The 17,641-nt window shown below is 51.6% G+C and overlaps 1 protein-coding gene across 1 annotated transcript in view; it reads right to left on the bottom strand.

The window, feature by feature from the left end:
• Window positions 1-6,994, bottom strand: part of EFHD1 (EF-hand domain family member D1) — a 44,155-nt gene extending 37,161 nt beyond the window's left edge. The window contains exon 1 of the mRNA XM_052637494.1: window positions 6,702-6,994. Within this exon, the coding sequence (XP_052493454.1) occupies window positions 6,702-6,994 (293 nt within the window). The remainder of the gene's footprint in view (window positions 1-6,701) is intronic.
• Window positions 6,995-17,641: the final 10,647 nt, after the last annotated feature.

The following is a 17,641-nucleotide window of genomic DNA, read 5'->3' as shown; positions in this document are numbered from 1 at the left end:
CACTCCTGGCACAAGTAGGGGTTTTCTGCTGGTTTTGTTTGTTTTTTTGCAGTTAGACGGCAACTCCATCTGATCCCCCTTCTGTTGGGGTAGGAATCATTCTGGCTTGGGTTACCTCTCAGACATTCCTAAATCACCTAAATGGCAGAACGTGGTTAAGACTCTGATGTTCCTAAACCTGAGGGTTCCTTGGAAGGGCCTCCCCACCGCTGCACTCTCCCAGGAGGCCAGGACGAGACAGTCATGGTGCACACCAACTGGACACCTCTGCCCGCCCTCAGTAATGAGCTGAAGGGGGTCCCCTCAAAATTCACAGCCACCCAGACCTGCAGGACGTGACCTCTATGCTAGTAGGATCTTTGCAGACGTGATAAATTGAGTTAGGATGAAGCCATACTGTGGAATTCCCTGGCGGTCCAATGGTTAGGACTCTGCACTTCAACTGCAAGGGGCAAGGGTTTGGTCCCTGGTTGGGGGACAAAGATCCCCCACGTCCCTGAGCCTGGCCACAACTCCTGGGAGTCACAACTACTCAGCCCGAGTGCTGCACTACTGAAGCCCATGTTCCTAGAGCCTGAGCTCTGCACCAGGAGAAGCCATGGCAATCAGGAGGCTGCGAACCGCTCGCCACAACGAGAGAAAGCCTGGCCAAAGCAACGAAGACCAGCACAACCAAAAAAAAAAGATGGTGAAATCACTGGATTCGGGTGAGCCCTAAATCCAATGACAGGCGTCTACACAAGAAGGCCACGTGAAGACAACACACGGGGAGAAGGCCATGCGGCTCTCAAGGCAGAGACTGGAGTGATGTGTCTATAAGCCCGGGATGCCAAGGATTGTTGGCAATCACCAGAAGCTGGAAGAGGCATGAAAGCGTTTTTCCCTAGAGCCTGTAGAGGGAGCGTGGCCCAGCTGACGCCATGACTTCAGTTTCCAGCTGCCAGAATGGTGAGAAAACACATCTCTCTTGTTTTAAGGCACCAGCTTGTGGTCCTTGTTACAGCAGCCTTAGGACTCACATCCACTCACCCCGCAGTGCAGTGAGTGAATCCCTTCAACAACGCCCCTGGGTGCAGTCCCAGAGGGGCCAGTAAGCCAGCAAGCGGCCAGGCACATCCACGTCCATGTCCGCACTCCACAGCTCAAGCTGCAGGAGAAATCGGCTTCAAAGGATAAAGCAGCCGTTGCAAAGTGTTTGCAAACTGTTTAACAAAACGCACAACACAGAATCTGCATATCCACCCAAATTACAGCCGTGAAAATTAGTGCCGCAAACCTACTGGCCTCACCATGGGCCAAGCATTGCACTAACTGCTTCACATACATGAATTCATTTAATTCCCACAATAATCTCACAAGCCAGGTGCCATTCTATCCCCACCTGACAGAAAGGGAGACTGAGGCACAGAGCCTTCCAACAACCTGCCTAAAGTGACCTTTGAAGTAGCAAGTGGTAGAGTTGGTTTGAACCCAGGGAGCCTGGTTCCAAGTTCATGTTCTTAACAGGCTCACAACACTGCTTCTGCAATGGATAAAACATGGAAAGCAAGGAAAACAAGTTAATGTGTTATGTGTTCTTTGAGATTTTTCACACGATTTTTTTTCAGTTTAAGCATAAAAAGCAAAGGAAGTAGAAAAAGGGAGGAAGAGGTATTTTTCCAGTAGTCATGTATGGATGTGAGAGTTGGACCACAAAGAAGGTTGCGCGCCAAAGAACTGATGCTTTCGAATTGTGGTGCTAGAGAAGACTCTTGAGAGTCCCTTGGACTGCAAGGAGATCAAACCAGTCAATCCTAAAGGAAAGCAATCCTGAATATTCGTTGGAAGGTCTGATGCTGAAGCTGAAGCTCCAGTACTTTGGCCACCTGGTGCAAAGAGCCGGCTCGTTGGAGAATACCCTGATGCTGGGCAAGATTGAAAGTGGGAGGAGAAGGGGACGACAGAGCATGAGATGGTTGGATGGCATCACTGACTCAATGGACACGAGTTTGAGTAAGCTCCAGGAGATTGTGGAGGACAGGGAGGCCTAGCGTGCTTCAGTCCCTGGGGTCACAAAGAGTCAGACATGACTTAGTGGCTGAAAAACAACAACAACGAGGTACGCTTCAGGTGGAGCAGACACGTGGCAATCACCAGCTGCTGGCTGGATAAGGTGACGCCATAGCAACGCACTCACAGGGCAGGGAGAGGATCGGAAAGGGGTGGGCATGCCTAGGAGGCATAGGTACCTGGAAGACCCCCACAAAGTGCTTTCGTTGCCCAGCCCTCAGAGAGCAGCTGCAGAAAAGGTTCAGTGCAGGAGTGACTGGATGTGAAGGGGGCTGTGAGCAACAGTGAGGTTTTTAAGAGGACTTACCTAGATGTAGTGTTTTTTTTTAAGTCATGCAGTTTTTTTTGTTTTTCTTTTTTAAGTCACGTAGGACAGCAGGAAGAGGGAAACATGAAAGAGGGCCAGCAGGAAAGCTGGGCTGAGCTGTGAGCAAAGCTGGGATCAAGGACCTCATCAACTGCAAAGGGCACCTACAGGAAGGTGGCAGTGCCAGGCCAGCAGGTGGCAAATCCCCAGATGCCAGGCCCCACAGCAGCCTTGCGGGTAGGAGGGGGATGAGGACTGAAGGGCAGAGCTGAGTCAGAGGGGTCCAGGTGACAAGCTCTCCCTGGCTGGGAGCTCCTGACCCTGGTGGGGTCGGGGGAGCAAGAGTTCAGCTGCCTCCCAGGGGAGAAAACTGGGCAGGGGGAGACCCCATCACGCTCAGGTGGACGCTCACGGGGGCCAGGGCCAAGGAGTCCCTGTTTGTGCCCATGCGGGTGGCAGGGCGGGGAGGGTTTCGGACACAGACATGGGGCTTGGAGCCAAAGCTGGGGAACGGCTCTCAACAGAACGCCCCTGTTTCACGTCTCAGGCTGACTTGGCACTCGTCACCCACTCCTCTCACTCAGTTCTCACCAAACCCTTGAAAGAGGGCTTTCCGGGGGGCTCAGCGGGAAAGAATCTCCCTACCAATGCAGGAGACGTGGGCTCTATCCCTGATCTGGGAAGATCCCACATGTGGCAACTAAGCCGGTGAGCCAGAACTGCTAAGCCTGTGCTCTGGAGCCGGGAGCCGAAACTACTAAAGCCCCGATGCCCTAGAGCCCGTGCTGCACAACAAGAGAAGCCACGACGGTGGAAAGTCCAGGCCCCACAACTAGAGAAAAGCCGTGCACCGACGAAGACCCAGCACAGCCAAAAATAAACTTTAAAAATTCAGTTAAAAACAACTTGAAAGGAACAGCTGCCCCCATTTTACAGATGAAGAGCGAGATGTGGTTACGCAACTTGCCCACGATCACAGCGAATGACCCTGGAATGAGGGGGAGGGGGGCTCTGTCTGTACCTTCTCCAAACTCAAAATGGATAATTGGGTCCTGATACTAGATTTAAGGGGGCTTTCCCAGATGATGCTAGTGGTAAAGAACCCACCTGCCAATGCTGGAGACCTGGGTTCAATCCCTGGGTGGGGAAGTTCCCCTGGAGAAGGGCATGGCAACCCACTCCAGTATTCTTGCCTGGAGAATTCCACAGACAGAGGAGCCTGGAGGGCTACAGTCCATGGGGTTGCAGAGTCGGACACGACTGAAGCGCTTACAGTATAGCATTAGATTTGGCGGGGAGGGAAGGGTTTTTCCAAACCACCGTCAGGGAAAGCATGATTCTCCCAATGGTCTCTGCCCCTGGCAGTCACAGCAGCTACCCGGCCCTCGCAGGAAGGTGGTGATTTTACCACAGTGCACACACCGGCTTCCTCAGTAAAAGTCCCACTGCCAAGCCCTCTGCCAGTCACCACAGGGGTGGGCCATGTGGCTCAGGCCCGGCCAATCAGAGCAATGAATTCCTCTGGCCACAGTAATAGATTCAGAGCCAACCAGAAAAAATAGCAAAGCTACAAAAGACACACACACAATAAGGCCTTTGCTATGGTTACCCTTCCCACTGGACTTACTAGAGCGGCTGCGGCCACACCACCACCCCCAGGGATAAGCCACCTGAGAATGGGGACCACACAGAGAGGAAGCTGGCTCAGAAAAAGACATGAACCTCTGAGGGCATCATTTGAGCTCCCAGATACAGCCATACCTGACACCAGCCCTTTTTTCTTAACTTCTTGAGCCCATTAATGCCCTTTTTGTTTCTGCCAGTTTTGGTTGCAAGTGGCAGAAAACCCCAGCTAGACTTGTGACTGACACGGTAGCTCTGGAGAAAGAAGTCCCACACTTGACTAGGCTGCCAGTTCTTCAGGACCCTAGCGCGCACACTGCCTGTCCTTTAGCTTGACCTTCTTTCAGCATCTGTTTCCTCATCGGTGCCACCTTGCTTGATCTCCCAAGCCCCTCTGATTGTGTTCAGTTCAGTGCAATTCTTTGCGACCCCATGGATTGCAGCGAGCCAGGCCTCCCTGGCCATCACCAACTCCCAGAGTTTGCTCAAACTCATGTCCATTGAGTTGGCGATGCCATCCAGCCATCTGATTGTGTGGACTCTCTTTATTACTGTTAGGCAGCCAACAAACAAACAGCCTTTCCAAGACTGTTCTACAGAAAAAACATAATAAAAATAAAAATAAATAAATGAAAGAAATCTGAGTGACCCCAAAGCAAGAGGAAGATGACAGTCCCTGCGAAGCCCTCTCTAAAGCCGCCTGGACTGGGAGGAACCGCTGGGCCCTGGGAGCCGTCAGTCGGGGAAGAGTACGCCAGGAAAGGCATAACCCCAAATAAGTCAAAGGGGTGCTGACAAACCGCACACGTTTCAGTCTCTGCCCCAGTCAGTCTTCCGCCTCGACTCAGCTTTCCTTGCTGGGCTAAGTCGCTTCAGTCATCTCTGACTCTGTGCGATCCTAGGGTCCGAAGCCCGCCAGGCTCCTCTCTGTCCATGGGATTCTCCTGGCAAGAATACTGGAGTGGGTTGCCATGCCCTCCTCCAGAGATCTTCCCCACCAGGATCAGACTGCATCTCTTATGTCTTCTTTCCTGGAGAAGGAAACCGCAACCCACTCCAGAAGTTTTGCCTGGAAAATCCCATGGATGGAGGAGCCTGGTAGGCTACAGTCTATGGGGTCGCAAAGAGTCGGACAGAGCCACTTCTCTTTGCTTTCTTTTTTCTATGTCTTCTTTACCAGTAGCGCCACCTGGGAAGCCCCAGGGCTCCATAACAGCCCAAATTACACCCACTAGGTGTTAACTCCAGGAGAAGGCAATGGCACCCCACCCCTGTACTCTTGCCTGGAAAATCCCATGGACCGAGGAGCCTGGTGCGCTGCAGTCCATGGGGTCGCTAAGAGTCGGACACGACTGAGCGACTTCTCTTTCACTTTTCACTTTCATGCACTGGCGAAGGAAAGGGCAACCCACTCCAGTGTTCTTGCCTGGAGAATCCCAGGGACAGGGGAGCCTGGTGGGCTGCCGTCTATGGGGTCGCACAGAGTCGGACACGACTGAAGCAACTTAGTAGTAGGTGTTAACTCCAGAGAACAGCCTGGAAGCGAGGGACCGGGAAATTAGGGTGTCGAGGAAGCCGAGGAGACGCGGTGGCTCCGGGTACCAATCTGCCGACCTCGGTGCCGAGGCTGGAGCTGGACGCAGTCCGGCCTCAGGAAGGGGCTCAGGCTCCCGCCACACAGCGCCGGCCACAGCGCCTTTAAATAGAACCTCCGCGGGTAGGACAAACACATTCCAAGCGCTTTTTAAAACGCCCCAAGCAAGACCTGGCCGGCGGCCTCCGGTCCCCCCAGGCATTTCCCGGTCTTGGCGAAATTCTCCAACAAATATTAATAGCTCAGTTGGGAGCTTATGGTGTGCAAAATACTTTCTGGCCTTAAAAGGCAGGATGATTTTTTTCTCCCCACTCTCCAAATGAAGAAACTGAGGCCCAGGGAGCTGCCAGGCTACAAGGCCGACTACTAGTACAGGCCACCAGGCAACGCTGCCTCCATCGCCCGGGGTTGGGGCTCCCCCGAGGGGCACGACCGGAATGAACCCACGTCGGACCAGTTGCCAGCTGCCGTGTCCGGTTCCTACGGGCGCCTCCTGCCCAAGAGGCAAGAAGGGGGAACACGGCCAAGGCGACGCCCCCAGGAGGCTCCCCAAACGCGCTCGCTCCCGGAACTTACTGATTTTCTGCGAAGTTTAACAAACCCCCAGTTCTCTGTCTCCGCGGGTACAGCAAACCCCGCGCAGCAGCCAAGGATAAGTTTCCTCCTTTGTTTTTAAAAGATAAAGGACAAAGAAGGCTAATTTCTCCCTCGGGAGATAAAGTTGGCAGGTGAGGCGCAGCGCGTCTCGGTTTCCTAGAAGTTGCGTGCTGGGCAAAATCTCCGAGCCAGGCGGCGGAGGGGGCGGGACCCGCCGTCTGGACCCCTGAGCCCAGGATTCGGGCTCGGTTGCCCGAGCGGAACTTGCGAGCTAGGTCAGGGAGAACCGCAGCTCCTGCCCTCGGTGTCCCAGCCCGGCTGGATCACCCAGCACCACCGAGCCGGGATCGCTCGGGGCGTGCGGGATCTTGGGGGCGTTAGGGTTAAATGATAAAGAAACCGCTGCACTGGCCCCCTCCATCCTACCCCAAACGGGGCCCGGGACTCCGAGAGACCGCCCCACCTCCCCCGCCCCTCCCTCCGGGGCTCCGGGTCCCCGGGTCCCCGGGGGCGCACGGCACGAGCGCTCACAGTTTGAACATGCTCTCCAGGTCCTTGATGAGGCGGCGGCTGAACTCCGGGAACTCCGAGTAGGGGTGGAAGACCCTGCAGCGGCGGGGCCGCGCCGCGCCCTCGTTGATGTCCAGCCGTCGGTTCAGCTGCGCGCTCAGCTCGGCGTCGGCTCTGGCGGTGGGCGCCCACGCGGGCGGCTGCGGCTGCGGCTCGGCGGCTGGGGCGGCTCCGGGCGCCGGCTGGAGCCCGCGGTCCCCTTCCTCCCACTGCAGTCGCCGCTGCAGCTTGCTCGCCAGCTCCTCGCTGGCCATGGCCTCGGTGGATCCGGAGACTCAGGGACTGGGCGGGCAGCGGCTGGCGACTCTGCGACACTTTGCCGAGACGGCGGGGACCCGGCGGTTGGGTGGAACCGTGGGCAGGCGGGGCGGAGCCGCGGCTTTAAGGAGGAGCTGTGGCTCGGGGACCGCCCGCCCCGGAGGCCACAGGTGCCCGCCTGTCCCGGGGATGTCGACCGGCCGAGTGCTTCCCGGGATGGGGCGCGGACCCTCGGATCAACCCTGAGCTTTCCGCCCGCTCCCGGGGGCCCGGGGACCTTGGGGTCCTCCAGGAACGGCAGCGGGCGAAAGTTTCACCACCGTTCTGGCGGTTCCTTTCTCGTCCCCTAGAAGTGCCCCGACTGCCTGCCGGCGCTCGCGGCCGGTGACAGACTGAGGGTGGGGGGAGCCGCGCGCCCCCAGGACTGCGGGTGGCACCCTCGCCGCCACTGGTCTCGAGGTCTGGGAGAGGGAGGCGCCCTCAGGGAGCGCGGGGAAGGGCGAGCTGACTTTTAAATACTCACTCTAAAGACATGTTTCCAAAACACACTAAAAATACTAAAAACAAATAAGCAAACAGAAAAAAAAAAAAAAAAAAGCAAGCGGGCAGAGACGAACTCCTGGCTCTCTTGTGGTGAGACACCAGAGCCACTTCGGAGACTCTGACTTTTTCTGTGAAACGCAAGAAGGTAAAAAAGAAGCTTGAAAATAAAGAAATAAGTCAGCATTTGAACACCACGGTTAAAAAAAAAAAGTCACTCCCTAAGGAAGGCTGATGTGGATGGCTGTTACGTCAGCCAAGCCTTGAGAAAAATCTTGTAAACACTGCTCTGCCCCTGAGGACTCTGCCTTGACTTTGTTCTGACTGCCTGGGGGCTGCTGCCCAGGGCCTGTCCCCACTGCTGGCTGTGGGCACCTGAGATCCAGGACCAGCCTTTGGCACTGGGGTGTGTAGGGCCCAAGGGAGTCCTGGCAGGGATTCTGAGCATCTGGAGAGGCCTGTGTGCTTATTCATCCAGTCCTGTAGGACCCCTTGCCGCCCCATGGACTGTAGCCCAGCAGGCTCCTCTAGCTGTGGGGATTCTCCAGGTGAGAATACTGAAGTGAGTTGCCATGCTCTCCTCCAGGGATCTTCTTGATATATATATATATATATATATATATATATATATATATATATATATATACATATAATTAGGGAAAATATTAAATTTTTAAATAAAGTGATCAAACAGAACCTTTTCAACATCCCTACTGGGAAGCCCCATACATACATTTTTTTTTAATTAGGGAAAAATTAAGTTTTTAAATAAAGTGATCAAATAAAATCTTTTAAACATCCCTATTGGGGCTTCCCAGGTGGCACTAGTGGTAAAGACCCTTTCTGCCAATGCAGGAGACATAAGAGACACAGATGTGATCCCTGGTTCACAAAGATCCCCTGGAGGAGGAGGGCATAGCAACCCACTCCAGTATCCTTGCCTGGAGAACCCTCATGGGCAGAGGAGCCTGGTAGGTTATAGTCCATGGGGTCACAAAGAGCCAGACACGACTAAGCTACTAACACACACACATCAATACTACTGTGCAAATATGACCTATATTTTGTAAAACACATTTCTATGCACAGGAAAAAAAAAAGAGAGAAAGGGACCAAATTATCATTTTAAAAAATAGTTATATTCATTGATCTGCTGTGCTCGCTCTTCGTTGACTCGTGGGCTTTCCTCCAGTTGTGGCGAGTGGCGGCCACTCGCTGGCTGTGGTGCACGGGCGGGCTTCTCGCTGCGGTGGCGTCTCTTGCTGTGGAGCACAGGCTATAGCATGCCAGGGCTTGTGGACTCAGTAGTTTCAGCTTCCAGGCTCTAGAGCACAGGCTCAGTAGCTGTGGTGCACGGGCTCAGTTGCTCCACGGCATGCGGGATCAGCCCAGACCAGGGGTCAGACCCCTGTCTCCTGCATTGGCAGGCGGATTCTTTACCACTGAGCCACCAGAGAAGCCCAGGATCGCATTATTAACCGTTGTAAACACTGGAAGTCCAACCATTTCCGTCAACTATTTTAATTCTCAGTTCTCTAAATTTTCTACAATGACTGCACAGAACTGCTATAACAAAACAAATACGATTGCTTGCAATGGAACAGTACCACAGGGGAGCGATGTTAGCTGTAGAGCAGTTGAAACTATTTTCCCTGTGTCATCCCATGGGAATGTGTTTCTTTCACTGACATTCCTGGGGGATGGCTACAGGAGATTTTACCTTTCTTCAGTCCATGGAATTCTCCAGGCAAAAATACTGGAGTGGGTTGCCGTTCCCTTCTCCAGGGGATCTTCCTGACCCAGGGATTGAACCTGGGTCTCTTGCACTGCAGGCAGATTCTTTACCGTCTGAGCCACCAGGGAAGCCCCTTTGCATTTCACAGGGGAAGTCAAACGTGTTTTACCTCCAGGATTCCTTTTCAGTTCCCTATTGCTATGTAACAAACCATCCCCAAACCTAAGGCCCAAACAACACATTTACTTTGCTCACAAATCTTCACTTTGGACAGACCTTCATGGGGAAGTCCCTCCTCTGACCCACCTGGTGCAAGGTGGGATAGCTCGGAGGCTGGAGGGGAGAATCCATCTGAAGATTTATTCCCTCCCAGGTATGGACTGACGCTGGCTGATGCTTGGCTAGAACACCTGCGTGTGGCCTGTGCTTCCTCCCAGCATGGTCACTGGGTTCCCAGGGCGGGCTTGCAAAGAGACAGAGGGAGGTAGAAGCTTCATCACCTCTTTTGAATAGGATCAGAAATCACACAGCTCGACTCTATTGGTCAGAACAGTCATGAAGGAGAGAGGACATACATCTCCACCCCTCGGGCTTCCCTGGATGGTGGTCCAGTGGGTAAGAATCAGCCTGCAAATGCAGAGCATACAGGTTCGACCCCTGGTCCGGGAAGATCCCACGTGCTGCAGACCAACGAAACCCGTGTGCCGTAACTGCTGAGCCGGGCTCTAGAGCCTGGGAGCCGCAAATACTGAGTCCACGTGCCACAGCTGCTGAAGCCCACGAGCCCATGAGCCCCTGCTTCGCAATAAGAAAAGCCGCAAAGGAAAGTCCGTGCACTGCAGCTAGAGCACAGCCCCTACTCGCCACTAAAGAAAAGCACAGCAACGAAGACCCAGCACAGCCAAAAATAAAGAATCTCCACCTCTCAATGGAGGTGTGATAAAATCATCTAGAAACAGTGTGTGAGATGGGATATGTGTCATTGTGATCATCTGTCTTCATTTTAAAAATCTATTGATTTTTTTTTAAATCGCTCATTTTGTTCTCTTTTCATAAAAAAAAAATAATTATTTATTTGGCTGCACCGAGTCTTAGTCATGACACTCAGGGTCTTCGATCTTTTCTGTGGCCCTCGGGATGTTTAGTTGCAGTACATGGGATCCGCTGACCGGGGATCGAACCCAGGTCCCACACATTGGGAGCAGGGAGTCTTAGCCACTGGACCCCAGGGAAGAAGCCTCTACTGTGACCATCTTAGGAAAATACAATTTGCCAGTCCTCCCTCTGAAAACCCCTGCAGGCTTGAGGCTCTCATGGTTCTGTGGCATTCAGACAAGAACAGGTATGCCCTTCAGCCTAGATGGGTTGGCACCAGTCTCTCAGCCCTCCGGGAAGCACGGGCCTGCAAGCTACTAGGAAGTCAGAATGAATCCAAGTCCAGAAAGGGGAAAACGCTTCCAAGTGAGCAGAAACCTGGCTCTGCTTCCCTCTCTGGAGGCATGCAGTCCTGTGTATCTTGGCATTGTCAACCTCTTTAACAAGACAAAACCTCAGGCCTTTGATTCATTTTAGAGGAAAAGGTTTTGTCCTTCGCAAATGAAGTAACTGTTAGTGTCGTGTGCTCTTCCTAAGTCTCTTCATGCCGTCCCTCGTTGCACTGAAAACATTCTAAAATTAGACAGTGATGATGACTGCACAACTCCATGAGTATAATACAAACCATTGAGTTGTACACTGCAAAAGGGTGAAGTCTATGCATGTGAATTATATCTCAACAAATCTGTTCTTTTTAAAATGACAAAAATAAAATGACAGTAATAAGCCGTTACCTATTAACATAAATAGTATGAGCGAGAAGTCCAATATTGTTTTACATTTCTGCATGTCTTTCTCACACACACACACACACACACACACACACACACACACCTTTCATCTCTGCCTTAACAGTAGGCTTGGATATCACATCTGTTTCTGCATTAGATTGCTGTGATTTGTGCTTTCTTTGAAATCTGTGAAGAAAATCCAGGCTTCCAAAGACCACTGGGAATGTCAGTTCAGTTCAGTCGCTCAGTCGTGTCCGACTCTTTGCGACCCCATGGACTGCAGCACGCCAGGCTTCCCTGTCCTTCACCATCTCCCGGAATTTGCTCAAACTCATGTCGATTGAGTTGGTGATGCCATCAAACCATCTTGTCCTCTGTCGTCCCCTTCTCCTTTTGCCTTCAATCTTTCCCAGCATCAGGGACTTTTCCAGTGACTGGGTTCTTCACATCGGGTGGCCAATGTATTGGAGCTTCATCTTCAGCATCAGTCCTTCCAGTGAATATTCAGGACTAATTTCCTTTAGGATTGACTGGTTTGATTTCCTTGCAGTCCAGGGGACTCTCAAGAGTCTTCTCCAACACCACAGTGCAATTGATATTCTTTGGCACGCAGCTTTCTTTACGGTTCAATTCTCACATCCATACATGACTACTGGAAAAACCACAGCTTTGACCATAGCTTTCACTACTGGACAAACCATAGCTGGGAATGTAGTTGGATGTATAAATGGAAAAGGGGAGTGTTTGTTTCATCTTTTCAGATAATTGTGGTTATCATTTTTCTTTGTTACTACACCAAAACTCCTAAGTGATAGTTTCCTGAAATTTAATTGCAAGGAAGATGACAGCATCCAGACCAAACTCTCCATACTCTGTTACCATATGAGTATGGATGATAATCACTCTATCTTGCACATGTAATGGGCCCTTGAGTTAGGCATGTTACTTTGTACCGTTACAGGCTTCCCTAGTGGCTCAGTGCTAAAGAATCCAACCACAAGGTGGGAGACTCCACTTGGATCTCTGGATCAGGAAGATCCCCTGGAGAAGGAAATGACAACCCACTCTAGTATTCTTGCCTGGGAAATCCCATGGACAGAGGAGCCTGGTGGGCTACAGTCCATGGGATCACAAAAGTCAGAAAAGTCAACTCTTTGGAAAAGACCCAGATGCTGGGAAAGACTGAGAGCAAAAGAAAAGGGCAGCAGAGGATGAAATGGTTAGATAGCATCACTAACTCAAAGGACACGAATCTGAGCAAATTTCAGGAGATAGTGGAGGACAGAGGAGCCTGGCAGGCTGCAGTCCATGGTGTTGCAAAGAGCTGGACAGACTTAGTGACTGAACAGCAACATTGCAAGGAAAAGTAATGGAAGGTTTAACATGTGAACTGGAAGAAGATATCAACAAATGCAACAAAGTATCCAGAACCTCACTGGGCACTCCTACAGAGCACTGGTTAAAAAGAAAAACAAACTGATGAAAGCTTGGGCAAGGGTATGAGCAAACTTACCTAAGCCGGTTTAACCTGGTACAACTCAGACTTTACTTGGTTGGTTAGTGTATTGGTCAAAGAAGTTTAGAGGAGGTGTTTACTCCCCCACATTCTTGTTATCATATTATAAGGAAAGCCAGCCCCAGACCAAATTCTGCTAAACATAAAATTATTTATTATGGGAATTCCCTGGCAGTCCAGTGGGTAGGATTCTGTGCTTTCACTGCCAAGGGCGAGGGTTCGATCCCTGGTCAGGGAAGTAGTATTCCTCAAACTTCAAAGTGAAAGTTGCTCAGTCGTGTCCAACTCTTTGCAACCCCATGAACTAGGCTATGGAATTCTCTAGGCCAGAATACTGGGATGGATAGCCTTTCCCTTCTCCAGGGGATCTTCCCCACCCAGGGATCATACCCAAGTCTCCCACATTGCAGGTGGATTCTTTACCAGCTGAGCCACAAGGGAAGGCCAAGAATACTGGAGTGGGTAGCCTATCCCTTCTCCAGTGGCTCTTCACGGCACAGGAATCAAACCGGGGTCTCCTGCATTGCAGGCGATTCTTTACCAACTGAGCTATAAGGGAAGCCCCTAAGCATCAAGGCAAGTACAAAAAAAAAAAAAAAAAGATATTTATTAAACCAACATCCCCAGCAAGCAAACATAGAAATTTGATGAAGTCTCAAGTCCCAGCTCTTGACCACCTTTTAGAAAATCCAACCAAAGCCTTCACCAGAGGCCGGCACATACTCTAGAAACCAGATTCCTTGCCTTACTTATGACCATCATCAAACAACCAGAAGCCCTCCTACATCAGTGGCTGAAAGCTGGCTAATAAAAATCAAGCCTTAGGGGCAGGTTAGAAATTTTGGCGGTTTCTCATGTCCTTTGCAGTATGGAGGTGGGTGGGGGGTTAAACTATTTTAAAGCAACCCACATATCTTAAAAAAACAGTACTTTTCATTTCACCAATGAGAGCCTGATTTGAACATTATTCAGTTTAGTCAATGAGCCGCTATATTCACCGATGCTTTTTTTTAAATTCCTGACATCATTAGCTTAATTAGTAATCATGTTTCAGTGATGATCAAGTTATGCATAACAAGAAGACTTGCATAAGCAACATCTGAGGTGAGATCCTTCCAATATAATGTTGGCTGGTACATCTGGACTGTGTGCCCTTTATGAAAAAAGTTAAGGTAAAATTTGAGCTTCTTAGGTGGCACTAGCAGTAAAGAACCTGTCTGCCAATGCAGGAGATGTAAGAGACACGAGTTCTATTCCTGGGTGGGGAAGATCCCCTGGAGGAGGACGTGGCCTCCCACTGCAGTATTCTTACCTGGAGAATCCCAGGGACAGAGGGCCCTGGTGGGCTGCAGTCCAGAGGGTCGCAAAGGGTCGGACACGACTGAAGCTACTTAGCATGCATGCAAGGTAAAATTCACAAAACACACAATCAACCATTTCGAAGTATACAATTCAGTTCAAGTCAAGCAGTGTCAGAAATCGGGGACGAGGGTGGGGGGAATGACTGGGAGGGAACCCAGGAGGGCCTTCAGACAGTGTTTTATTTCCTGATCTGGCTGGTAACAATACCAGTGGTTCATGTTGGAAAATTTCATCAAGCAATACCCTCATGATGGGTACTCAGGTTTTGTAATTTTTTGCATCTGTGTCTGTGGTGGTTTGGAAACATGGCCACAAATGATTTGACATCCCTCCCACTGAGAGGGTCTGTGTCCCCACCCCTTGAACTTGGATGGGCCCATGTGACTGGAAGACCAAAGGAATTCGGTGGAAGGGCTTCCCTGATGGACCAGTGCAGAGGACAGATTCCTTCCCTGGTCTGGGACGATTCCACACGCCTCAGGACAACTCAGCCTGTGTGCCACCACCCCTGAGCCCATGCTCTGGAGCCTGGGAGCTGTAACTAGAGAAAGCCCAAGAGCAGCAGTGAAGACCCAGCACAGCCAAAAAGAGAGAGGGGGAATATGGTGGAAGTGATGCAACATTGCTTCTGAGGCTACATGAAGAAAGGCCTCTCTGTTTCCTCCTTGCCTTCTGGGAACACTCGTTCTTGCCACCCTGAGTCACCGGGCAGGACGCCTGCTTACTCTGAGGTTGCCAGGCCAGAGACGCCCCTGGTGGGGATATCATCCGCAGGCCCAGAGAAGCCAGTCCATCCCACGTGCCACACACGTGAGCAAAGAAGTCATCTAGGGAGTGGGCTCTGGGACCCAGGTCTTCCAGCCCCAGTCACCAGGGTCGCCCCTGGGGAGGTCCCAGGTTACCTGGAACAGAGAAGGGCCACCGCCCCGTGCTCAGCTCCTGACCCAGAGGGTCCGTGAATGCAGTATGCTGGTGGTGGCCGTTTTCCATCACTGTGTCTTTGGGAATTGCGGTAAAAACAACAGGGCTTCCCTGGTAGCTCAGCTGGTAAAAGATTCGTGCGTTGGGAAGATCCGCTGGAGAAGGGATAGGCTACCCACTCCAGTATTCTTCAGCTTCCCTTGTGGCTCAACTGGTAAAGAATCCACCTGCAATGTGGGAGACCTGGGTTCAATCCCTGGGTTGGGAAGATCCCCTGGAGAAGGGTAAAGACTACTCACTTCAGTATTCTGTCCTGGAGAATTCCAGGGACTGTATAGTGCATGGGGTCACAAAGAGCTGGACATGACTGAGCGACTTTCACTTTATGAACACCACTGAGTTCCAGGTGTTTTGTTACATCACAGCAAAGACTGGAACAATGCTTGTGGTTCAGTCGTGTCCGACTCTTTGCGACGCCATGGACTGCAGCATGGCAGGCTTCCCTGTCTTTCAGTAGCCTTCTTTTTTGACACCCGGAAGCACACCTAAGGAAGCCTCACGGGGTTGGGAGAGCATGCCCCCCAATTTCTCAGACAGGCTGCCCCCTGCTGGAGGCCATGGGGAACCACATGGCAATGGTTCCCTGAGTCACCCAGCTGGTTGGTGGGAACCGTGTGGGAGGGTGGGCCTCCTACTTTCCCCTTCTCTGGATGGCAGCAGAGGCTTCCTGTTGGCACATCGCTGGGACAGTTCGTGCCTCAGGGGTTTCAGATTTAGTTCTTGGAAGCTCTGAGGTTTAGGAGGACAAACAGAACTGCTCTGCCCAGGGGAGGGAGATTCAGATGCAGAAATGGCTCCAACCAGCTGGTGAGCAGCTGGGAGCACGGCTGGCCCACCTGCCATCCTGAGTTTCTGCCGCTGCATCCCAAGTGACCGCCCAGGGTGCCCGCTGCTGGGCCGTGCCCGCGGTTTCCTCATTGCCCAGGCGACTGGAGCCCTGTAGTTATAGAAGGGCACGCGACATGCTTAGTCGCTCAGTCGTGTCCGACTCTTTGCGAGCCCATGGACTGTGGCCCACCAGGCTCCTTTGTCCATGGGATTCTCCAAGCAAGAATACTGGAGCAGGCTGCCATTTCCTTCTCCAGGGATCAAACCTGCATCTCCCATCTCCCGCATTGCAGGCAAATTCTTTCCCACTAGCCATCGGGGAAGCTCGTAGAGGATCTTGTCACAGATGTGATACATGTGACACGGGGAGCAGAGACTCTCCCAAGAAGCCCTGGGGGCAGGGAGCAGAGCCTTGTCCTGGCCTGGCTTTAGGGCTCTGGGTAGACTCCCCCAGGCTGCTGTCTTCTCAGGACGGACTTCCTCACCAACCCCTCCCACCACCCCAACCCCTCCCCTCATCCTGTACCCCCTCGAATCTCCAGAATGCATGTGCAATCCAGGGTCACTGGAGGCTCAGTGGGCAGAAGAGGGGTCCTGGTGGGGCAGGTGGCCATACTGTTTCCTTCATCCCTGCAGGTGGGCTCTGGAGCCTCCACCCCCATGGTCTGCCTGGAAGGTTTTTTTTCATTCATTTGACAGTATTTACTGGGCATCTGGGATTCCTTGGTGGCTCAGATGGTAAAGAAGCTTCCTGCAATGCAGGAGACCCAGCTTCGATCCCTGGGTTGGGAATATCCCCTGGGGAAGGGAAGGGTAACTCACTCCAGTATTCTTGCCTGGGAAATCCCATGGACAGAGGAGCCTGGCAGGCTACAGTCTATTGGGTCACAAAGAGTCAGACACAACTGAGCAAATAAGCACACACGCACGCACTCAGTTCACTTCAGTTCAGTTCAGTTGCTCAGTTGTGTCTGACTCTTTGCGACCCCATGAATCCCAGCACACCAGGCCTCCCTGTCCATCACCAACTCCCGGAGTTCACTCAGACTCATGTCAATCGAGTCAGTGATGCCATCCAGCCATCTCACCCTCTGTCGTCCCCTTCTCCTCCTGCCCCCAATCCCTCCCAGCATCAGAGTCTTTTCCAATGAGTCAACTCTTCGCATGAGGTGGCCAAAGTACTGGAGTTTCAGCTTTAGCATCAGTCCTTCCAATGAACACCCAGGACTGATCTCCTTTAGAATGGACTGGTTGGATCTCCTTGCAGTCCAAGGGACTCTCAAGAGTCTTCTCCAACACCACAGTTCAAAAGCATTAATTCTTTGGCGCTCAGCTTTCTTCACAGTCCAACTCTCACATCCATACATGACCACTGGAAAAACCATAGCCTTGACTAGACGGACCTTTGTTGGCAAAGTAATGTCTCTGCTTTTCAATATGCTATCTAGGTTAGTCATATCTTTCCTTCCAAGGAGTAGGCGTCTTTTAATTTTATGGCTGCAGTCACCATCTGCAGTGATTTTGGAGCCCAAAAATATAAAGTCTGACACTATTTCCACTGTTTCCCCATTCATTTCCCATGAAGTCATGGGACCAGATGCCATGATCTTCGTTTTCTGAATGTTAAGCTTTAAGCCAACTTTTTAACTCTCCTCTTTCACTTTCATCAAGAGGCTTTTGAGTTCCTCTTCACTTTCTGCCATAAGGGTGGTGTCATCTGCATACCTGAGTTTTTTTATATTCTTCCTGGCAATCTTGATTCCAGCTTGTGCTTCTTCCAGCCCAGTGTTTCTCATGATGTACTCTGCATAGAAGTTAAATAAGCAGGGTGACAATATACAGCCTTAACGTACTC

This window comes from Budorcas taxicolor, chromosome 3 (genome assembly GCF_023091745.1).
Source record: "Budorcas taxicolor isolate Tak-1 chromosome 3, Takin1.1, whole genome shotgun sequence".
Classification (NCBI taxonomy): domain Eukaryota; kingdom Metazoa; phylum Chordata; class Mammalia; order Artiodactyla; family Bovidae; genus Budorcas; species Budorcas taxicolor.
The sequence above is the reverse complement of the archived record's forward strand: the minus strand, read 5'-3'. Positions and strand labels throughout refer to the sequence as shown.